The sequence below is a fragment of the Leptosomus discolor genome, chromosome 1 (genome assembly GCF_034619465.1).
Source record: "Leptosomus discolor isolate bLepDis1 chromosome 1, bLepDis1.hap2, whole genome shotgun sequence".
Lineage (NCBI taxonomy): Eukaryota > Metazoa > Chordata > Aves > Leptosomiformes > Leptosomidae > Leptosomus > Leptosomus discolor.
The window spans coordinates 156,787,060-156,812,260 of NC_141391.1; the positions used below are offsets into that span (position 1 = coordinate 156,787,060).

General features: G+C 38.1%; 1 protein-coding gene across 1 annotated transcript in view; it reads left to right on the forward strand.

Moving 5' to 3' along the window:
* MYBPC1 (myosin binding protein C1) overlaps window positions 1-25,201 on the forward strand; it is an 89,166-nt gene that overhangs the window by 7,820 nt on the left and 56,145 nt on the right. The window contains exons 2-4 of the mRNA XM_086461592.1: window positions 14,647-14,808; window positions 16,564-16,588; window positions 17,711-17,743. Coding sequence (XP_086317718.1) covers window positions 14,647-14,808; window positions 16,564-16,588; window positions 17,711-17,743 — 220 coding nt within the window. The remainder of the gene's footprint in view (window positions 1-14,646; window positions 14,809-16,563; window positions 16,589-17,710; window positions 17,744-25,201) is intronic.

Below are 25,201 nucleotides of genomic sequence, written 5' to 3' on the forward strand. Positions count from 1 at the left end.
TTATTGTGATCACCCAGTCAATCTTTCCTCTCCCCCCTTTCCTTTAACCAATATTCATAATAAGAGCTGCCCATTAATTAGGCACCCTCTTAAACTGTCAGAGGCCACGGCATTTGGACATGCTTTTGTAGAAGTGCCAAGTCTCTCAAGAGCAAGTTTCAAACTATTTGTGGGCATCATCCCACAGGGACAGGTGCAAGTCAGTCACCAGTAGGCAGCTCTGTAAATTTGCCTTATTTATTCTCCCCAATCTAGGAAATAACTCATGGCCATGAGTTAAGTGACTATCCCAAATTTTAAGCCAAAGCATTTACCAACTGTCTGCCAACTCCATTTTCTAAGGGTTTGCAAGCTCTGCTTGAATACTGTCTGGGGCATCCACATCAAGGAATCAAAATTAAAAATCAGTGTGTCTACTTCAGACTGTTTTAGTAAAACATTTTTTGATCTGTAAATAGCACAGATGTAAAAGTTGAGAAGAAAACTACATGCATATATTGTCTGTTAGAAGGACAATCTCTAAAACATGAAGCGATTTGTGAAAAGTGGTAAAGAGACATGCCAGTAGACTGCTTTGGAGATATGGTAACACTGTACACTCTGAAGAAGCCCAGTTGAAACAGCCTTTACTTCTATTGGCTTTTAAACATGACTGGTTTTGGTTCATTGTGTGATTCTTCTATAATTATATTTGCACTGTATTTATGTTTAAAACAATATCACAGTCTAGTGTATCAAGATAATAGGCACTGTCAAAGCAGTCAGCTAGTTGTATAAATCATATAAGTAGGCATGGAGAGCAGCATTCCAGTGGGAAATCAATCTCGGTATCAAGGTTGGATAAGAGTTAATTAAAGTAAGATTTCTTTTAATATCATATTGTCAAGGCTAGACAATTTTTCAGAGGTAAAAAAGAAGTTAAATGGAAATTCTGCTTCAGTATATGGATTTGGCTTGTGTCAAATTAACACTGCTGATGGTAGGTTTTCGCGAAAATTCAAGAACCCAGCATATGAACATTGCATAACATTGCTTAGTGCTTTCCATGCAGATGACTGGACCTGTATAATCGTTTTATTATGGCACCAAACTGGGTTGTGCAGCTGCTGCTGTCCTTGCTGCATAGATATATGTTTCAGTGAGGCAAAAGAAAAGCATACAGACATCCATCTTCTGCCATCATCATTGCCTCTCTGCAGGACTGACTGTAAAATGCATTCCCATTATTTCTAACTACCTTCAGTCTTGGAGCCAAATCACACTCAAAGTCAGGTCCATATATATCATTTACAAGCACTGTATTTAAGTCACAGGTAAATGAGATTTGGTGGATGAGGGAAGGAGGAAACCCTAACCCCTTATCTTATCTTCCCTCTCAATTCTTTAGAAAGTTTCTCTTCATCACCTCTAGCTAATAAATTTAAAGCCCTCACAAACGGATAGCAAACTTACACCTAACTGTTGAAATTAGAGCTGTTAGGGTGGGCCCCACTCCCCGCCCTATAGAGCCCTGTCCTCCCGCACAGATCTTGTTGCACTCTGGGAACTGAGTTGTTCTTAGACTGTCTTTGCCCTCCCATTGCTAATTTCTAAGCGTTGCTTCCACGCTTCTTTCTGAGATACCAGAGCATTTCTTATTTATTCTTTCACCTTCTGCCTCCAGTGCTTCTATGTTTAAGACTACTTTTCCAGCCAGATTGATCGAAAAAACCCTACACTGGCAAAGAAAAATCCAAAAATCCCCAAACTTGATTTATTTTGTAGTTTTCATGCTTTTTTTTGTTATGGTGTAAATTGAAGGAACTACATGGATTTTTTTTTCTTAGGCAATGCATTGATTTTATTTTAATACTTGCGTAGGAGGATAATGCAAGATTGATCCGGCTTACAGTTGTTCTTACTTGAGTTGAAAACCTTGTCTACCCTGTGCGAAAAGCAGTGCATCTATGCATAGGAAAAATATTTAATATGGTCACACTAAAATAAAAAAAATCATTGAGTTTAGGAGGAAAGCAGGGAACCGTCTTTCAGCAGACCAGAGGGTGCTTTGTACTTGGCAAAACTGAAATTAGCAAATGCTGCCTTTGTGCGTCCCTGTGCTGCACCTGTTGGGAAGATAAATAAAGGGCTGCCCAGTTCTTTCCCCTCATACCTCCTAAATATATCACTTTAAGAGAGCTTTAAAAAAAAAACAAACCCAACCATGTTACAGTACCCTTCTGTTCCAAGAAAAACTGGATGAGTTTCTCCATATTAGTTTCAAGGATCTACCAAACAGGATGGGAAGGTCTGCAGCCATACAGAAAAAAAAAAAAAAACAAACTAGAGAAATCAGGGTAGACTTCAGTTCTCAAAACATTAGTAGCTGCCACACACATTAACAGCATTAACAGTCCTTGGAAAATACATTGTACAAGGTATTTCATGTTTCATGAGGGGATATCCAGAGGGTTCCTTGAAGTGAAAGAGCACATTAAGTTTGAAAATAAATTACCTGGGGAAATTTTCGTTGGGATAGAGCCAAGTACTAGACTTGTCACTTGGGGAAAATGCAGAGATTCCACTGTTAAAAGGCCTAATTTAATAATTGGTCTAGAGTGAGAGAAAAAAGGGTGTTCTCATCTAGACTCTAATGTGGCTGTGCACTGAATGTAAAAATCCATAAAATAAAAAAGAAGGAGAATGGATGGAATTATTAACTTCAGTTGTAATTAGAGTTTTTTCAGTCCCACTGCAAACAGCTTTGTCTCTTCAGGAGCTGTGTGGATGAGAAACAGCCCCTTCTCTTCCCATTCAGCCTTCCTTCTCTGCTTCTAGTCACAACTGAAGTGCTGCTTCTGAAGACTCAAAAAAAAAAGGTTTCCCCTTTTCATTGCTGCTAGGGAACCAATATTTGAAGCCATTTTTCCATCATTCAGTAAGGGACTTTGATGTATTTTATGACCACCGAGATATTTTGTTCTTTTGCTTTGAAGAGTTGTGGGTGTTGTAACAGTTAGGGAAGAGACGACTGATCAGACATGAATGTTCATGTTAGTTCACTGAAAATCTTGGTAAGTTTGCAACCATACAAAAATCCTAATGGTCTTTACACTACCACCAAAGATCTCTGGGTTAGGAACCAGATATCCAAACTGAAGTCTATGCAAGTGAACTAGGTGGCCCTGCTCCCACTGGAGTCATGGACAGCAGGTCATTACAGTCAGTGGAGCCCAGACTGCTGCTCAGCTGACCAGCCAGCAGTTGCCTAAACATAGGTGCCTACTGCTGTATGAGATGCTCTAGGATACACAGAATACCCATTTTGGACTGGCAGATATGACTCAGGACTTATGGGAGATCTGCAACACCCTAGAGTAGCTAGAAACCAGAAGGGTATGCTACAGCATCTGAATGTCATTGATCACCTCTGCTTAAGAAAATTAATTGAGCCATAAGCAGCTATTATGGGGAATAAAAATCTAATTCCATTTATTATAACCGTAGATTGGAGTCCTAGCTTAGACTACAGACACATTCATAAGTACCATAACAATAAGTCTGCAGAATTATTCTCTATAATTTGTTCAGTTAGTGATTAAGGATTTTCTGCAGTAGGTAGTTCTACAAGAAGACAAGGAGAGTCCTCCAGAATTATTTGCATGTGATACTTGGATGTTTTCCCTCAATGAATGAGGGAGTACATGGGGCGTAGATTCACTTGAGCAGAGAAGAGTGCAGCTTTCTGTAACCTTCTAGGTGCACTGATTAAAAAGAAAAAAAAAGGTGTTACTGCCATTTTTTTGTTATTTGGAGATGCAGCTGGTTTTACTTGTTTTATTTTTTATAAGAATGAGTCAATATATTTTATTTCATCGCTGAGTATTTAAATCAACTCCAAATTCTGTTTCTCTTTTGCACCAATGAGAGGAAACAGAAAGTTGCATTCCTGTACAAATCAATTTTAATTCCTCTTCTTTTCTACTCCAGTTTACTCTCACTTCGTCCAACAGCTTTATGCTGTGAGATGAGTAGATGGTTACATCAAGGACATTTGTAGCTATGAGTAACAAGCACTTTTAATGTTAAATCATAGAGCATTTCTGAATATTCTACAATGTGTTCAACAAAACACATGCACATTTAGGAATGTCCATGCATTCCTGTTTCTGGAATTTGCTCTCTCTAATTTGTCACGTGTGGTTTTATCTCTTAGAGCCCACTGAACTCGCAGGTGTTTTCAGACAAGATGAAGATGCTTGCAGAAGAGAGTGAATTAGAGTCAAAATTCAGTTCTGTGTCCAACAGGATTTTGTGTCCTAGAAAGCCGTCCTAGCAAGCAAGTTTTGGTAAAAATTTCAATCAATCTTCACCACTTCCTCAGATGCTGTAGGGACAGAAAGAAAGTTACCATGGATTCAAGAAATATGAAAACAGAGTTCTGCTCAGAACCCTAAAAAATGCAGCATTCACAAAAAAAAAGTGATTTCTCTCTGGCTTCCCTCCCCCATTACCTATGTCCACATTGTTAATGGCATCTCCATACAGCAGTCAGTGGGACCTAGGCTAAGCGATGCAGGATGTCTCATACTGCTTAGAATTTCCTCTTCTGAAGAAGACCAATCACATCCACGTTCTTCTACTGCTTGGCCAAGTGTTTTTATGTGTATTTTCAGTTCAAAGTGCCAAAATGACCTGTGACCCCTACTGTGGTTAGCCACGGTGGTATTAGATGTCATAATACTGAGATGCTTTCTGGTAGGGCTAGATGGAGGTAAATTTAGGACATTAGACCTCCTGGAGTAGTGTCAGAAGGTATTTGAACAGAAAGTCAAATATGGCACAGCCTCAGAAAAGTTTCAAAATTCAAAAAAATTCACCATCCTAAAAATTGCTTCATGCTCTGCCTTGGCACAAAGTCATTTGTTCCAGAAAATGCTTCACGAATGCAGTAACTTGCAAGTCAGTCAGTGCATGTGACTTCCATGCAGTGCAGAGAGTGGCAGTACCAGGACATGGGAGCATGGCTGAGTGACTCATCCCACAGTTTAGAGCCCCACTATATCCCGTCTCCATGTTCCCAAAAATATACAGACACAGCAGCAAGAAGAGAGTGCTGCTGTATCTTACAGCAATGGAACATGTTTAAGATAGTCGTTGCTTTCCCTTCTCTAGGGATTAAGAAATATTTCTTACATAATTTGCTACCCCCTGGCCCTATTACTAATTGAAAATAGCATGTGATCTACCTCTTAGGGCAGTTGTCCTTATATGTGATGGCTCCAGCAAGTTATTTTGATCAGGTGATTATTACAAAAAGCTCCGTTCTAATTTAATTCTCCGTAGGATCAAACGGTGTTTTTAGTGAGCGTCTGAAAGTGTTGTTCAGTAGTACCATGATGCTTCCTGAGAGGGATCTGTATTAAAATACACATTCATCATGTCTTCACAGGCTCAGAATAACTTCCTAATTTTGGTCATAAATGCCAAGAGTAGGTTGCACTCATACACAGACACAGATGAATATTCCCTTTTCATACAGATTTCTAAATCTTAGCTCTGTGTGCGCAGACACAAATTGCAAAGACATTTGCTCCACTTCTTGTTATCGAATCGACTGGATGGAACACATTAGGTAGTGGCTGGGCAAAAGCAACCAACAAACCAGCTCAAACAGTTACTTTTTTACGGGAGCCATTCTTTGCTCAGTCAGCATGCAAACCCAGTCTGAAACCCTAGTCCAAATTTTGTCTTCTCTCAAAGCTCTGTAGTTGCGATTAAGTTAAACTGAATACAGATGCAGCTAAAACTGAAAAAGACTCCAAATGAAAGCTAACTGGTTCATTTGATGGGATATGTCTTACTCTTTGATACCTACCCCAGTGTGCTAGCGGACTAGAAAGAGCACTAAGATTTAGCTGCTGAACAGCTGTTGAATTCCAACCTTTAGGTATTTTTGTGTTAATTTTCATAACTTTCTGCCATGAGATCTTTTCTGTGCAAGAGAAATGCACAAATTACGGCCCCTGGCATCAGTTCCAACTATTCTAGAAGGAAGAAAAACTTCCTCTTATCACTCTGAGCTGATTGTGCTAGGGGGCCTTCATTGTTTTCTGACCTGAAATGAAACATTTCAAATCATTTGCACACCTGAATTTCTGTCCTTTTTCAATAGCTTTATTGGTTTCCAGTACCACTAAAACCTTATTCCTAGCAAAAATTACAGAAAACACTTGTCCCTAGTGATGAGGAGAATATCTGTGGCTAGAGATATCTAGGAACAGTCACACGAGAAATGCCGTGCAGATGGAGTAAGTTGTTGACTAATAGCTTCAGGGTCTCGTGCTGTGATATTCACGTAGAGATATACATACACACACACTGTTGCACATTTGGTATCTTCTGTTTTTATAAGAACATAGTAGCTAGGCCAAAAACCTTATTTTAGACCCAAAGAGGAGCGTAATACCAGTGGAGGCTGTGGCTGCCACTCCTCCACAGATGCAGACTTCAGTGAAGGCACAGAGGGTCAGATGCCTGATGACATTTTTTCCATGGCATTCCCTCTAGCCTTACTAATCTTTCATCTAAGCTTTCCTTAGCCCTATTTTTAAAGGGGAAATCTGACCTCTGTCCTCTGCCCCTTTTTCTTTGCCCTTGTTTTGCATTTCCATGTTTTGCAATGAAGCTTTCTCTCTTACCCAACAGCTTTATTAGCTGGAGAGAAAGTATATTCAGTGAGCTGTGACTGTTATTCACAAAGCATCTCAAATGCATTTTGCTGTCACGCTTTTTAAGAGCTTTCTTTTATGTATATCACTTACTGATTTACTGCTGCAAATCCTCATAGTTTGTCTGCAAACATTCTGCTGTGATGTTTTCCCTAAAGGCAAAGTTAAGTGATTTTTTTAAAATGAAGGCTTATAATTCTCACAGTTATCTTCATTGCTGCAGCATGAGATTGAGAGGTAGAAAATGTAGCAGTATTAACACAGAGGGTTGTATGTAATTTTGTATGCCTAACACCCACAGAGGGACATACATGACTTTCATGTACATAAATATTTGCCTAGTGCCATAGGTCTCTGGGACCAAAGATCTCCTAAATTTTTACCTACAGAAAAAGTCCTTTCTCTACACGTGTGCAAAACACTCCTGAAGATTTTTCAATACAATGCTGAATTCCAAGCATCTGAGCAACAATAAACATTTACATGCAAACAAGCTTACAAAAAAGAAAACTCCCAAAGTCACTACATAGAATTCCCATTAAATAAGTAAGTTTCTGAGGTTTGAGGTAACTTCTGTTTCTTTTAGTGATTGATATCAGCAATATTGCAACTCTGATACAAAGCTTTCCTGCATCGCCAGTTATGTTTGGGGTTTTTTAAATTCTTCTCCAGACTTAATTACAAATAATTTTTTGTTGGCGTGTACTGGAATATCAGCACTGACAAAAAGTAGCAGCCCCTGAATTTTGTAGCCCAAAAATATGAGTTACCCTTAGTAAACTAAGAAAGTGGATGCTACTACCCTTTGAGTGAGTTATTTTCCACAAGCCTGACGACCGAAAATTAGCATTGGGTAAAAAACCCAGGTTGACATAAGTAATGGATTACTACTGATTAGCTACTTGAAACAATCTCTAATCACCTACGCTCCAGCCAGCCCTGTGTCAGGGTTCCTCCTTACAATCCCATTTTGTAAGACATTATCTCTGAAAAGGAGGCTGAGTACTGAAGTGCAGATGACAGGAGAGTGCTCTTATCTGAAGGAAGTCTGAGGAGACTCTTCCTTCTTGAAAAGATCACAGAGTATCAGATTATCTGTCACCCACTGTCAAATAGACTTGAAGCAAATGCTTTTCTTATTTGGTATTTGGACACAGTCATGACAGTGTTTAGACACAGTTGTAGTACATATTACTTTGACAAAGACCTGATAACAAGCTGATAAATTCAGTCCTTGGGGAAATCTCATCATGTGCATGTTTGATTTTGCTCTGACACTCAAAGAAAAGTTGACGCTACAAAAACTATGGAATGGGAATACCAGCAGGTTTTCATTTTAAATTGTTGAAAATTTTTAGTCTGAAATTTGGTTAACATGAAACCTATCAGTACGTCTCAAATGCTTCCGTGTAATTTGATGAAATAAGTTAGATTGCATGAATTCATGTCACCACAGCTTTATGCCAATGCCCTTATTTTCCCCTAAGAGTCAAGCTCTTTAGGTACAATGATTTCCCACTACCTGCACATACTCACAAGGCTCTCAGGACTAACCTGAATGCACTGAACAACAGGAGACATAGTCCTCTGTGCAACTCACTCCAGTTATGCAGAGCATTGAGTTCATAACGTGATTTCCATAAAACAATACTGCAACTGATGTCCTTGATGCAGATTGAAATATTTCAGGATAGCTCAGCAAAACAACAATGTTGTGATTTGGGTTGAGCAAGAGTGGAGACATTTTTCTAAATTATGAAAATGCTTCCTGAGCTGGTTTGGAAATTATCTGGACAATCTGAAAGGAAGTACTCATCTGCTGAAATAACTGACCTTTCAACTTAATTGCTGACTTTTATCCTATAATTAGAAGTGCAACTGTCATGAAAATATATTGTTAAACTTGAAGAATAAATTACTGTTGTTTCTGAGCGGCAGTTCTTTGTTTTATGCAGTTTTTAATCCAATAGCCTTGTCCACTTTATTACATTATGCACCTTTCAGAAAGACAGTTAGCATTACTCAGCTTACTGCTATCTGTGATATCATATTGTGGTGTCTTTTGCTTTCATTTTTCCCTACAGAATCTCTTGAACTCAATGAAAATATTTGCTTTCAGAGAAAAATTACTAACAGACTATTGCAAGGAAGGATAGGAAATTGAGAATAAGGTCTGTCTATTGGCATACTTTTTTCACACGGGATCAAGCTTTTCTCATGAGTGAATGAATTGATTTCAGTAAATACCTACCAAAGATCAATTAGATTTGAGCTATTTAAAATGAGAATTTCACTTAGCTAGGCTAGGAGTCATTTTGAAAGCTTGATTTCTCATTAGCACCTGCTGCCAAAAAAATAATTTTGTTTTACAGGCAATTAAACTCATTAAAAATGCCTTGCAACATTCAATGAATCTAAGACTGTATGAACTATGCTGTGTTCATGCAATTTGTGTTTACGCAGAAAAGACTATCTCCTGAACATTGGAAGTAACACAACCTGTCTCTCTATGGCTGTGTATTTCGTCCCTGCAAATACTAAAATACAGATCACTGAATTATGACCTATGAGCCAGATCACTAATTTTTAACCTGAAGAGAAAAATCAGACCTTCTGTGACTCCTCCTTGCTCTCTGGAACTCCCAGCCAGTGCAGGGGGACATGAGCAGTACCATCAGCTGGCAAAGGCCCTTATGGGCCATTAGCAAATGTCACAGAGACCATCACGTTTAGATGGATCATGTGAACCTGTTCACAGACCTTAATGGGACCTTTCTAATGTATACTATAAAACAGGGAGAGTGAATACTCACAGCTGAACTACAGTATAGTGGCAGTGATTCTGCGGAGCTTCCACCACATCTACACACCACACAGCAGAAGACAGAAATCTGTGCTAACTGCTGAGACTAAGCAGAGTTAGAGTTTTCAGGTATGAAACTGTAGAGGTAAAACTATGAGGTTGAGAAGTCCAGATCAGGTGTTTCAGGACTGCTTTATTCTTGGCTTTACAACATAAAAATAGGAACACTGCTGCTATTTAGACATAAGCACCCACCTGATCTAGTGAAAGATGTTCCTGCTCACTGCAGGGGGGTTGGACTAGATGACCTTTAAAGGTCCCTTCCAACCCAAACTGTTCTATGATTCTAGGATCTGGTTGGCAATATTTACATAGCCAGTTTTCTCCTTCCCCTGTTTAACTGCAGCCAGAACCACACAGTACATCATGCGAGGCAACATTAAAGAACAGCTCAGATGATTGAGAACAGGTAGGTGAGGAACACAGAATTTCAGGAGTAGGGAATAAATTCATCAATAAATTGGTGGCATATAAACTGAGATGGTGCCATAATACAGGAATGTTTGAGACTTTCTATCATTGAGCTACCATCTGTAGGAAGAAGCTGACTCTGGGTGGAATTTCCACGGTTTTCACTATGCAAATATTATGGGGAAAATGCCAAAATTTTTTTCAGTGACATTTGGGATTGCATACACCTAGTTTTATAACAAATTTTGCAATGACAGTTCAAAATAAAGGGGTTTTATTTCCAAACATGGAAATAAAACTTAACACATCAAGACGTGGAATAAAAGATAAATCAATATAGTCACAAACAGGCTCAGACTTGGAGAATTTTTTAATGCCTTTGTAGGTACAGCTGTGCTGACAAAGCCTTCTCATAAACGTACAGTTACGATGGCAAAATGAATCATCTTATAAGCACAAGTCACTTTGATAAACACTGTAACACATTTCAGCAAAATCTTTTTGCCATATAGTTGATGTAACCAGCAAAAATTTGCCTACAAGATTTTGCAGGATAGATGGCATCACAAAATTTCAGTTTTGAAAGCTCAAAAAAAAAGATGGAATAAGTTAGAAAACTACAATTATGAAAAGCTCAATGGAAAAATGTTTAGTCAAAAAATTTCAACTAAGTGTGGCCCTCAAATTGTAGTCTACTGATAGTCTGTGATCTGTGAGACACATGCATGAATACCTCTTCTCTCTGATGCACAAGTGTTCATAAACTAACTTTTATGGATTAATTTCTTTGATATAATGTAAGAGAAGAAAGACACAATGGAAATACAAATGGGATTTAACTACTCCATGTGCCTTGTGGGCTGAGTAGATTAAAAATGAGTTTGAGATTGCCTTGGAACTTGATAACTAGTCTAAAGCCACCAACTTTAGCTTTATTTATTTATTTTAAATACTGTTAACACTTGGCAGCATTCTAGTTTCCAGTTACAGTACATACGCAACTTCAAGACCGCCAAAGAAGTCTTGCACCATTTGATGAGGGTGCTGACTGCTGATGACTGCATCCTACCAACCAGAAATTAAATATGGGGGTTTCCAATGCATGGATGATGTAGTCCTTTACTGGGCACTCTACTTGCACCAATTTAGGAGAATATAGATACGTAAACATATATTTTATTAAATAAATTACTTTTTTTCAAGGTCATGATTACAGTGTTCTTTAGAGATTAATTCCTATCTGAAAGCAAAGTTCTCATAAGAAATGAGAAAGATGTGGAAGCTTACATATGATCAGATCTCATTTAACAGCAGCATTTTAGAAAAACGGGAACTGCAAGGAAAACACACTAAACAAGCAATGGTTGCTTTATGCACTTCCATAATGATGGAAGACAATGAAGACAAAATCTGGACTCACCAATTACACTGCAGCTCCTCAAGTGGATCTACAAACTACTTCTTTGGTGCCTAATCCATTCCACAGAACTCAATATTACTAGGCTTTTGTTCCAACTGCACATTCAGTTTTTCAGTCCTTAAGTCAGGGAACATTCTGCATTTATCACACAAAGGTTTGATCAGATCCTGTGGCCCATAAAATCCTTTATAATTGGAAGTATTTAGATTATTCCTGAAACAGAGGTATTGCGGGTGAGATTATATGCTGGGACTAATTATTATCCTTGGTTTTGTTTTTTCCTACAAGGTGAAACTCTTTAGAAATAATTTTGAATTTTAATCATGCAAAACTAAATTTTTAAGCAAACTCTTTGTTAAGTTTGTTTCTTCTCCAGTCCCTACCTGCAGATGTATCACTGGATTATGACGTTTTTAATTGTTGGAATATAAAAATAATTTCAGCTTCAGTGAACATGCTGATTTGTTCACTTCGTGGCAATAAGAGACAGTATTTAACCTAAGGTTGCTGTTCTCATGTCTAATCAGAAAGTCACAGTGAGCCAAAACAGGCAGTCTCTCCTGTCTACAACATTACCACAAGTGGAAACAGAAACTAGATATACATTAATAAATTTATTAGTCTGTCTCCATCACGCTTTTGGACACTATAACAGTCATCTAGGCAGCCACCAGAGCACCACTGCTTATTCACTTCAGTCCTTTAGAACGACTGTTGCTCCTAGGACCTAGGACTGAAGTCTGTTTAGAATAGTTCCTGCAGCTTTATTTTAAAAGTAACATAAAAAATGTCCATGGATATTCATAAAAAAAGGTAATGATTTCAGCTGGTATTACAGTTTTGGCTTCTGCTCAGATTAGGAACTGTCTGCAAAAGTAGCAGGTTATTTCTCAGCGAACTGAGACTCATGAGGCAGCGGGCAGACCTTGTCTGCATGACTGTGGTCAGATTTTGCAGAATGCTGAGCATTCCGCTCTTTACTGATAAGACTAGTTTTTACTTCAATTTAAGTCCAGCTGAACACATTAAGAGGGCTTTTATTGATTACAAATGACTTAGTCAAGCCCTCTGTTTCCCAGTTTATTTAATCTGGGGTCTGTTAACGTTACCGTTTCCCAACGAAATGCTCATCATGCTCTGGTAACCTCTATAGTTTGTTGAGCAAGTTCCTGTCTTCCAAATGATGGGGCTGTGGATTTTAATCACATCACTGATGCCATTGTGACTCTGTACTGGCCTGGGTGAGGTGCACCATAAAAATGGTCAAACCATTTTGAGCCTTTTCTCTTCTTCAAAGCATTTTTTTTTTTTGCAGGGAATGTAAGTAACACTGAAAGGAAGAAGCTTTACTGCTTTTCTTTGCCAATGATCTGGATATGAGGTCTGTCAAGCAACTGTTCCACGTCCTTGGTCCTTTTCTACCCACCTATTTCAGTGGAGTGTCTAGCCCAGGAGAAAACCATGTGCTACAACAGCAGTTCTTGTGTCTTATAGGGGCCATGCATAGGAGACAATCCTTATACACGACAACTGCACAAGGGCTGGAGTGAGCCATGCTCTCTCCTCAAACTAGCATTTTGTCTATTTTTGTCTGACTAGCAGAGTCAGCACTTCAGGAATGCCTACGTCATAGTTATATTTGTCTGATCCCTTGAGGCTATGTCCACAAGCTTAATCCACCTACTTAAATTTGACACAAGTTGACAGGTCTTTGTGACAAAAAGCATTAAATGACCATACTCATGCTCTTTGACATATGAAAGTCACTTTAATATGCTGCTGTTACACAGACAGATATCATACCTGTATCCATGATGATGCGGCTATAGTCCTGGTTTCCCTTTCAGGTAAATGGGAGTAAGCCCTCTGGTCAGACTGGGTGAGATCCTGAACCCCTTGGCTGCTCAGACCAGAGTCTTTGCTTGGTTGTAACCAATCTATATCTAACTGCAGGGAGAAATCAGTAGAGGAGACTTTCCTCCTCCCTCTTGTGAATGTTCCAGCCTTGTGATGGTGAAATGCTATCTTTAGACTTTGTGCAAGCCCTGATTTAATGCTCAAGGTCATTTCCTTCACATAAGGGAAAAAAAACAACCAACCACTACTCATTTTCCAATATCATTGAGAGTTCCTAAACCTACCCAAAACAAACTTGGTCATGGGTACAGAGTCACAAGATGAGAAGCCAGACCTCTTTCCCACTATGCTTGCTGATAATCTGTAGCCTTTGGATGGTCTGAACTGCAAGTCTCCAGAATACTTTGCTCTTAGCACAGTAGTAGAGTAGGACCTGGAGACTGTTTTAGAACTGTCAGCATGCCTCATTATGTTTACACTCCAATGTGAAAAGTAATATATATGATGTCAGGGAGTTTCTATGCTTGCTGCTGTCACAGAAGCCAGTGGAAGTGGGAATTTAGAGCCCTTGAAAACTGGCCATCACACATAAGCACCCTGCCTGTTCCCTGCCAAAGCTTCTTGTGGTTATTGCAGGTTGGATGTCAGTGCAGCCAGACCTAAAATGGAATTGAATTTTAAATAATGATAGTCCCGGTTTAACATGGTTCTTAAGCATTTCCATAACTTCAGCACATAGGCAATCTCATGGAACTTTTAAAAGCTGTATAGCAAGAGATTTTAAGTCTTCCTTTATCTGAAAAACTGAACATAACAAATGTGGAACAGTGATGGAAAATTGTTAGCAATGGGTCAAGTTGCATCTCCTGATGATTTTCAAGAGTGTATGGGTGCATGTATAGTTATAAATCACAAATAAAAATGTCTTGGCTCTAAGTGCGCATATCCTATGTCAAACTGGATCCTGAATGCATCTTATGACATGGCTGAGGCATGAAAGCATTTCTGGAGATGTTATTTAAGTGACAGTTGTGCTTTCATTTTATTTGCTAACTACACTTCTTAATATGCTATCCTTTCTGTGTAGCCATGTAGAAAGGACTGCTAAGTTAATCCCTTTTCTTGCTGTAGAATTATATATGGTCAGATGCTTTACAAGTTTCACAACCAACACATAACCCAAGGTCTGTGTTTAGCACAACACAACCCACTGAAATGCAACATTCTTGGCTTCTTAAATAAAGAACTGCAAAGAAGAGACCATTGCCTCTGTCTTAGAGACTGTGAGGCAGAAGTTAACTTTAGTCGCTTAGTAGAAGGCCCAGTTGACATTATGGTATCAAGCCAGTGGTACCTGGGCCTTCAACAGCCTCTTTCCTCTGTAGCTCAAGAGACATCCTTACAACCCAGTGAAGAACACTTCTTCTCCCAAGCGGCTGAGGTGCATGCTGGAGGCAACACTTTCTCCACCGCCAGCCCCCCTGACAATGCCTCAACAGCACCATATTAGGCAATGGGGCTGTCGGGAATGGAATCTGGGGACTCCAGTGAGCATGCCTCCTAGGGAAGGAGCACAACCGTAAACTGCTGGTTGAGTGCACAGAGCCCTTTCCTGGCTGACAAGCCTGTTGCAGAGGTCAGCCAGAGAGGGCTATCATTCTTTGGGGAGGTGGAAACTACTCGGTGCTATTAATGGGTTTTTTCCTGGCTGTCCTCAGGAATGGAACTGTAAGCCAAGCATGACCATGAAAGGGGTCGCACATGGCCAAAAGATTATGTTGAAGTATCTCCCATGTCTCTGCCACCCCCAGTGCCTGGAACTCTCCCCCTTCCTTTTTTCCTCCCACACCATACTTCAGGTCTCTCCCCTCAGCTCAGTTCTTGCCTCAGTTTTCCTAGCACTAGACCAAACAGCCTTGAATTATGGTTTAGGAAAGGAACAACTGACTTCTTGGTCTGGCTTAAATCATCATCCCATCACAGAATCGCAGAATGGCTGAGGTTGCAAAGGACCTCTGGAGATTGTCTAGTCCAACATTTCTGCTAGGAACAGGGTCAACTAGAGTACGTTGCCCATGACACTGCTCAGGTTTTGAATATCTCCTTTTATGTCTGCATGTATGAGAAGAAGCTTAGACCATAATAAGTGTTTCAGGTCTGGTCTGTGCTGTAGATTTTGGCTAACATCTGTGCCTACTGCTAGGTAAGACAGGGCTGGAAATACCTTTCAAAATGAAAGAAAAACTTAAGGCAAGTCCCTCAAAAGACTCATAACCCTTTCATCTGAGCCTGGAAAGTGCTTATTTTGGTGAGCTTTAGTTTATAAATTTGTGGCTGTTTCTGGTAAGGCAGGGAGAATTTTCTAATTCAGTGTTTGTAAGAATACTTCCTGTTTCTAGCTATTAAATTTTAAAAAGACAAGTACACAGTCAATAATTTTCTGTTATTACTTTTCCATGCAAGAAAGAGACTTCCATGCCACAGAGATGTTATTATATTCTCAGTGGAAGCAGGGAGAAATGTCATGTAGTAAAATGGATATGTTCCAAGATGTACTTTTTTTGGTGGAATTTTCATATGAAAAATTTAAGTATTTTCCTGGGCCACAAAGCAGAACTTAATACGTCAGTAATTAGACCAGAAAAAAAATTTGCTATGAACCTAAGTAAAGCTATTTTATTATCATCAGCTTCTGTGTCTGTTGGCCTTTAATAAACGTTCTCCCATTTATTCCATACGATGAGTGCCATGACCAGAATGTACATCCCTGAGCTCTTTCCCTGTAGTGAGAGATTCTCTTTGGACCCTCGACAAGGATTTGCTATAGCATCCGTGTATGTGACTGGAAGTTCCTAAACCGTATCAAATTCACGCACTCAGCTTAAAATTATATTTGTACTAAAATTATTCCTCCCTTTTAAACATTAAATGGATTTATTAAGAATGAGAAGTATGTTTTAGTTATATTTAGACCTGAGTGCAAAGGAATAGCCTTACCAGCATTTCTGTGTGATAGAAATTGAAACTATTTCCTGAATATGACCTGAGGAGGGGTCCCAAAGGTTAATACCCATAACACGACAAAGGTTAGTAAGAGACATCTACTGTTACAGTTAAGGATTTCAACCTTTTAAATCTTTGCTTGTTGCAAGTAGTTGGACTATAAGTCAATGCACTATCTCCAATAAACATTACTAATTTCAATCAGTCTAGAGTCCTAAGACTTTTACAGGTCGAAAATAAGCTTCCTTTAACTTTTCAAAAATAATTTTTTTCTAGTTAATTTGTTCTTATGTTTTTAGATTGGAGATTATGTCATAGAAAAAGGTAAACATCTAAATAGGATAAAAAGCCTAGTTTCTGTATCACACATATGAAAGGGAAGTGATTTAGATTAAAAACCATGACTGAAAGAAAGAGAAACCAAGCATACTGTAGGTCGTACACAGAGCAGCTAAGCTGATATGTTTACTTTCTGATTGCACTGAACACTGAACTCTAGATCTAATGGTGTGGTGAAAATGAAATAAAGGTCTCTGGATTCTCAGTCCATGATCCTTTTCACTGAACAGACCTATTACACTTCACAATTAAAGTCATATCAGATACTATTCCACTGGCTGGAATGTCTGCTTAAACATAAGATATCATCTGACAGAAGCATGTCAATGTAGTAAGTTATACATTTAAGCATAGGTTCAAGACCAATTGACTTAAAAAAACTAAACCCAAACTCAAAATTCAACTTGGATTCCATGATATTCCAGAACTGCCCTAAACTGGAATTGCCGGAAGGTCTCGAAATGTACTGGTGCCCACCTATACAAATTAATATGAATATATGCAGGTAGATGACCTGCATGTCAGGGAGAGACCATATTGCTCTCTACAACTATCTGAAAGGAGGTTCTAGAGAGGTGGGGGTCGGTCTCTTTTCCCAAGTAACAAGTGATAGAACACAAGGAAATGGCCTGAAGTTGTGCCAGGGAAGGTTTAGACAGGACATTAGGAAAAATTTCTTCACCAAAAGGGTTGTCAAGCCTTGGAACAGGCTGCCCAGGGAAGTGGTGGAGTCACCATCCCTGGAGATATTTAAAAGATCTGCAGACATGGTGCTCAGTGGACTTGGCAGTGCTGGGTTAATGGTTGGACTCGATGATTTAAAGGTCTTTTCCAACCTAAATGATCCTATGATTCTATGAGTAATATATCTCTCCAGATTGAACAAGTTCAGTACCACCTCTTCACAGAGCACAAGCTTTAGGTTTCTGACCATGTCACTGTGAAGATGCCATATGATGCATGTGTGAAAGCAAATAAAAGTGTGAGAACTGCATTAAAACATTAAATGAACCCAAACTGTGTCCAAATTCAACAGGAATATACCAAATGTGTGGGGAATATTTGCTTTTACTTGGAGCTCAATATCTGTCTTTCCTCATTTTTCAGAAACTGAAACCGAAAGTGCACCACCACCTCCAGGTTAGTGCAAAAAAATGCTAATTTGTGCTGTAACACTAACAACAGTTGCATGAGACTAGATATTGCATAGCCATAATATGATCTGTGTTCATTGTCCCTCTGAAAGTGAGAAAGAAAGAAAGCCTGCCTAAATAAGATATTCTTACTTCACTTTGCCTGAATGTTGATTTTTCAGACTCAATTTTTGTTTGTGAGAGACTTGTTGTTTGTGTGATGATGCAAATGTCCTCCAGGATACAGGAAAATTCTGCTGCTAAATTACGCTGTCTTCTTTGATGCTGAACAGCATCTAATTATCAAAATATTCCCTTTCATTTCTCCTCGAAGGTACATATTGAGTAAAGTTGACAGAGTCAAGCATGGGATTCATTTCATGTAAATTTAGCCATCTGAAGATTAGGTATCTTGTCTAAGTTGCTCAACAGTGCTCCACCTATAACCAATGGAGCAGATTCTGGGTCATACATGCTCATCCAATTGGCATTTTGTTCTATCTAAAATGTCACTGAATGCCTATGTATAGGCCATTTCCCTGAGGAGTCTAGTTATCTAGATTGGAGTGGGTGAATAACTTCCAGGGAGCCAAAGTAAGGTGTGGTGAAACTCATTCATAAGGACTAGGGCTTCAGGTGAAGCTGAAGCTCTGTGCAAAGCTGCTACATTTTCTTTAGCGGAGGCTGGAAAGGTAGGCAAGCCTTTGCCTCGTGGGTTTGATTTGCATAGAGTAACTTGAGTTATGTTCTCAGATGCTGGTTGATACATATATACATTATGCACGTCTGATTTAACCATTTGGTGAGATTTATTCTCTGTGTAGCTACCTAAACAGCAATACCAAACAGAATAAATACTGCCCAGGTGTTAAACTTGCATTTACTTACAGTCTTGCAACCTGGCATTTTACAAGGCTGATTTAAGACATTTTTGTTTAAATGATGCACTATTTCATTCATGATGGTTGTATTTCACTCAACCGTAAAATCTGTACAGTTGATATTAAAATAATTAATTTCAAAAAGTTCACACTGGGGTTCTTATCTGATATACTTTGTACTTGAATTCATTTTCTTCATCAATCTTAACTTTTAAGTAGAACTGAAATGAGAAACTGCTTTTTGCAGACAGAAAGCAATAGCATCTTTGAAGTGTTATATCAAAAATATCTATTAGCATTTTTAAAAAAAAATCCTCTTAATTTCTGTTTAAATACACAGTGTTAAATATGAAATCACTCCTATAACCTCCTCCCTTTTTCCCATATCTGTACTACTGTAAAACAAGTAGGGTGTCAGTAGGTCTTTATTGTTAGGCACAGACCAAACTGGGATTTTCCTAAGCTGGAAGTGCCAGTCACTTCTCCTAGTTTGCTTCTGCCTGACTCAAGACACTGTCACCTTGGACTACCAAGTGCTGTTACACAAAAAGGGAAGTTGGTTGTTCAAGAATCCCAGTGCTATAACATATAATTTATTGGACACAATCAGCATCTTCAACTACACCAGGAAATTTTTGGGGAGCTCAGTCTAGATCTTAATGTCAAGCCTCCAGGTTGGTATACTTAGCCCTGATGAGGATTTCCAATGGGATTTAAGTATGCTAGCACCTGCGAAGAACAGTGAATTCTCCTAAGGCCAGTTCCTAGTGGGAAAAGAAAGTGTTACTGTAGCAAAATTCCCACCAAAAAGGAACAGGTTTGATGATCTGTCCATCTTGGACATTTAGGGAATACATCTTGAAATTTAGGGAATACAGACAGAAGCGTCCAGGAGTGCGTCATGCTTCCAGAATATAGATTTGTCTTCCAAATGTCAAGTTCTGTTTTCATAATTATCATGGCTATGCACATATGAACAGGAAATCAGGATAATCATAATTTCAGCTGGCTCTTGCAGATGTTTCCTCCATGGCACAAAAGTTGTCTTAGCTCCGTCTTTGCAATGTTAGTCCACTGACCTTCATCCAAACCCATGATCTATCAGGCAGTTGATGGGTAAGTTTGTCACAGAGAGTCGTTGTTCACAGGCAATAGAATATTGAGTGTTTACACCTTGAAGACAGCACATTTCATATGATTTGACAGTTCTCTAAATGGCCTTGTATACAAATTGAATGAGAAAGGAAATAAAAAAGACTAGGAAGCCTATCAAATCCTGACACAGAAAATTTTTATTCTGTTGAAAATAGAGGCAAAGATAATTCACTCACTGCTTGGAGCAGAGGACAAGCTGGCAACTCTTCTGAACAAGAAAACTAAAAACAAATAGCCTAAGAAAGATTATAATAATAGTGATGAAGATGATGCTAAAGAATTAAGAACACTCTCAATATTCTCTCTCTGTTGTGTACTTTGTCTTAAGTACAAACTCATTAGGGTGATGGAGCTCTGGATAAGATTAATATTTGGCAGTATCTCACATCTGGTCCAATTCCATTCAATTAACAATGATATGCAACTCACTTCAAAGGCTTTTGTACATAAGCCCAAGAACAAGAGCCTAACTATTGCTACTTCTAAAAAATCCAGTATTTTTCTTCCACTGAGTACAGGAACATCAATCTTATATGACTCATTCAAAACATAGAAAATGCATTGATATGCACAGAGTTGTAAAATACTAATGGGATTACAACTGTATATTACATATACACATATATCAATAATTCTTTATTTTTGGTTTTTCAATACTAGCAGAACATACAATATTGCTGTATTTTTTAATGCTGTGTAAGTTTTTATTTTTACTTTAAGATCCTCTCAAAAATATACTTGTACTTCCTACACAGAACAAAAAGCACCACAGGAGGGTGAAACTGGAAAGGGTAAAGGTGAGTCTGAAATCATATTTAAAAATGGGCAGTAAAGAGAACATTTCTAAGTGCTGTTCTAATGCTGGATTGCTTGAGCTTTAATTTAGAATTTTGGTGCCAAATTTTGAAAGTGTGATGTGAAGCTTCTTGGATCCTTTTTCTGCATGACTTATCAAGTATAAGGAAATGAGGATACTTATGAGTATCCTCAAATATTCTGCAAACAAGACTGACACTTTAGCAACAGTATTTATATAGACTGTTAAATTAATAGATTAAGTTTCAAGTGATTTGCATGAGCAGAAAGCCATGTTTAAGTGAGCCTGGATGTTGACACTGACCAAGCTTGCTAAAACTCAGATACTATGCACATTGGTCGCTTCTAAATAAAGTGGACAATCTCCTACAGTCATTCTAAGGTGTTTCTATTCTACCACAGAAACTTGATATTGCATGTTTTATCTTTCAGCAAAGTCAAATAGATTTTTCCATCCGAAAAAAGAAATCACACATTCGTCTTTCTGTCCTCTTTGGGAGCCCAGCGGTTGAGCTCACTAAAAGTTCTGAATAAAGTCTTTGAGGTCTGCTGTGAACAAACATGTGACTGTTGTTACTACACTGCATTCGCATGTAAAAATCAGCTCCGTTTTTAATATACATTTTTGTGCCGCTGAGATTAGACTCCAGCTCTGTTGGCAATTCTTCTGGTTACAAAGATACATTTTGAGGGAACCGGGCCAAATTCCACTCCTTTTTGTACTCCCTGTCAAAGTAGAATTCAAACAGCTAATCAGCTTATTTTGAAATAAATGATTTTTTTTTTCTATTTATTCTGTTAAAAGGCTAAACCAATCAAAATATACTTACAACTAATGCAGTGCTTGCTTTTCATTTGGCACGGTTATGCTTTTTCATGGCATATCAAGAAATGGCTTGGTTGAAAATGTATGCTGGCTTTTGGTCTCTTCTAGACCAAATCTTGCTTTTTAGACAGACTGGATGCATACTTGATACTTGCAGATGTATTTGGCAAAGGCATGCATGGCTATTTTTCTCAGCAAAGTCAAAATATAAACACTGGGAGTGTGTGATTCAAGTACCCTTTTGAAAATGAAAATGCTGAACCAGGATTCAGTGCATGTTATTTTGCCAGCTATCTCTGCATTGAACAATTATTTTGATGTACAAAATTTCATGTGAGTGATCAAATCTGTCAGCTTGGTAATGGAAACACAATTCAGGAATAATTTGCATGCCTAATAATAGGGAAAAATATGAAGGTCTTGCCTCGAGCTATTCCAGCAGTTAGTTCTGCTTGCTTTAATTTTTGATACGTGAGAAATATTTGTTCCCGAACTGAACATGAATGGTGTTTTCTGCACTGCTTACAAGTCTACGTATTACTGAATAAAAAAGAAAAAAAAATGGTAGGTATATTATCAAATATTTCTATTGATCTTTCTATATATTATTATGTTGCTGTTTTGAATTTAGCGAAGAACACAGGTATTTCCTAAGGGAAAAAATGCTTTCTCGGTGCTTATCCTATCTAGAGGTAAAATTGCTACCAAATAAATTGTTTGAGATCCTATATGGGAAGTGTTTCCAGTTTCAGTCCATTGCAGCAGCAGCTGCCTCAGTAAGAAACCCAGTGAAAGTCTGAACAATAATGTGTAGAAAGAATGACTTTCTGCCATGCTCCAGTGAAACTGTCACCTCTGCAAAGCAATGTAGATGTCATTGCTAGACAATAGGTAGCAATTTTTTTTTTAAATTAGGTATAGTGCGATTGTTCCTATCAGCTCATGCTTTGTTGCAGAGTATCACCAAGTAAGGGAAAGTATATTTTCTTAGAGTGATTCCTTCATATTTGGCTGCCAGAAGAAAATCTTTATAATGGTGAGCATAATTCACAAAATTGGAAAAGTTTCTATTTTTCCTATCTGTCCAAAATCATTTACAATAGAAAATGAGCAGTTCAACAAGGAAATGAGGACAGACCCAGCTAGAGGTTAGTTTTTGTATAAGCTATTGATAAAACTGTTTCTGTAGCTTCAGAAGTAACAGATTTGTGTATGTCCCTATATGGGAATGAGATGGGAAAGATTTCCTATCTGAATTCCACAGTGATTCTACAATACCTGTGTAGTAGCAATTGTGACATCTTTGCTGATAATTTAGAAGAAACAGCACACCTTAGGAACCTGGGACAGACCCTCTCTGCAGCGCAGTCAGGCAGTGCTGCAACCTGGCATCTAGGAAAAGAAGCTTGGTAGTCCACATAAACCATGTAGTCCGTAATTTCCACCTCATTTCTAACAGTTAACAGCAGAAGCAAGGAAGATAAAGTATACCTACATGTGTGTCTGTTTTACTGTTGTATTTCTTCTTAGTAGTTATTGTCTGTGTGAAATTACATATTTATGTTCCTTTATGTTCACTGTAAAGTTATGAAGTTGTGGACAGTGTGCTAAGTCCTTTGTTATCTTGTGGTTATTCTCCTGTAAATTAGTAACTCAGAGCAGTAAAAATAAAATTTTATTGCATAGAACAATCTTTTATAGCATTTCGATTTTAAAAATATCTGAAATAATATTGTAAAATATTCAGGATATATATGATCATCTATTTTATTTTCAGAGAAAAAAGTGACTCAGCAGAAATCCCACCAAATTTACTATGTTATCCCATACTCATTAATCTTAAATTCTTCTGCCTTTGTTTTTAATTTTAGCATTATCTTACAGATTGAATATTGTTATAATTGTGTTCCCACTTGCTGGAATAATAATTGAATTATAATGTCAATTTGCTCATTCCTTTTTTAGGTCACATCCAGCCATTCAGAGCTACTAAAATTTCTGCATGTTTTACTGATATCTTTTTCTCTAGGTTCCATCCAATCATCTACTAAAACGTTTGCATGTTTCATCCTTGTATTTTTCCAGGTTTCACTTATCCATTCATCTCTCTACTAAAACTTCCATTCCTATACGTATGTACTTCATTTACCACTTCCAAAGTGCCAAGTCCCCTCAATGGGACAGCTGAATACTCTTTGAAAGTCAGACGGGCAACTGAAGGCAACTAAATTTTAAACTCAGTCTCAGAAGGGTTAAACTCATAAACCAAAATGATTCGACCAGTTGGTTGGTTTACTCTGTATTTATTTATGTACTGTGAAGACAAGGGTTCACTCTTTGTTCTGTTTATCTACCTCCTGCCTTAGCCCTGAACGCTTGCTCCAGTGTGCAGTAGCACAGACATGTGTAAGGCACTCGGGGCACCTGCAGCTGCAAAACAGTGTCTCTCTCCTGTTCACCACTCTGCTTATATACGCCTGCCATACATCCCATGCCAGCTCCCATGGTCATCAGTGAGTGAGAGCAGGGAAAAACAACAACAAAGAACTGTTTATTACTTTACCAGCTCTGTTAGCTCATTAGATCAAGTTTGAGATGCTGATCCAGAGGAGTCAGTTCCAAAATTCCCCTGTTCAGTACTGTAGCTCTAGGTTTTTAACATGGATACATGGCTTTCAAGTCTTCTTTTAAACAGATAAAAAATAGAAAAGTAAAACGATGTATTCATATGATTTTACCGCTTCTGCAAAACATTAAGTTTATCAACGTGACTGATGGCAGAACTGCAGCTTCCACTTTGGTGGATTTCAAATCAAAGGAAAGTAGGAGGTCTAAAATTCTTGGTATCAGCAGTTCACATATAAATCAGTAGTTATTACTTATATTTTGATAGATTTTTCTACACTCTGTCAGCAGTCAGAAATTTTAATATTGAGGTTACACTAACTGAGAATAAAGAAGTTTTACATTAGCTACTTTTGTAGTATGGAGTGTTCTATCCTCCTACAAGACTACACTCCTGATGGAGCTCCAACAGGCCTGGTCCTGAGTTAATGTTATCATTTAGATACAAGGTAATAAATGTAAATACCCTATTTGTTAATGAAAATCTGGCATAGGTAAATAGAAGCCAAAGAACAAAAATCTCTTTAGAGTACATCCTATCAACCTACTGTCAAATGCATGAAATGATTTCTTCATAGCTAGCTCTTGTCAGGCAACAGATTGCTAAATACATTCCATTAGAAGTTTACTTGCAGAAGATAAGGACAGTGAACTAATGATCATACCTCTATCACTAGGTCTGGTACTTTTGCAATTTTTATTATCTTTAAATTGAATTTACTGCTAACATAAACAATCGTTCATCACAGAAAGCAAATTTTTTACAGCTGTTGAACCATTTTTCATATTTATTCAATAGTCAGTTCATTTTGTCCTAGAAGCCTGAGATATAGGGAGTGATGGACTGATAATTACCCATTTGTCAAAACAATCTTACTGGAATGTATTGTTTTCATACTCCTTCAATTTACAGCACACTGAATCGTGCTTTCATTTTGATACTTCTGAAATGTTTCTTCATTTTCATTTGTGTTTGATGTTAACATTTTTTTAGAAATGATAGACTACCCTGGAGAAACCCTAGCAATCTCTCTGCAAAACTATTAACACTTTTTTGTTGTTTCAGTTTTTCAAATGTTTAAAGAAAATAGAAGTCAAAGACAGTGGTCCTTTAATAATGTGATTATTATACATCATCATGTAGGGTGCATCACATCAAATG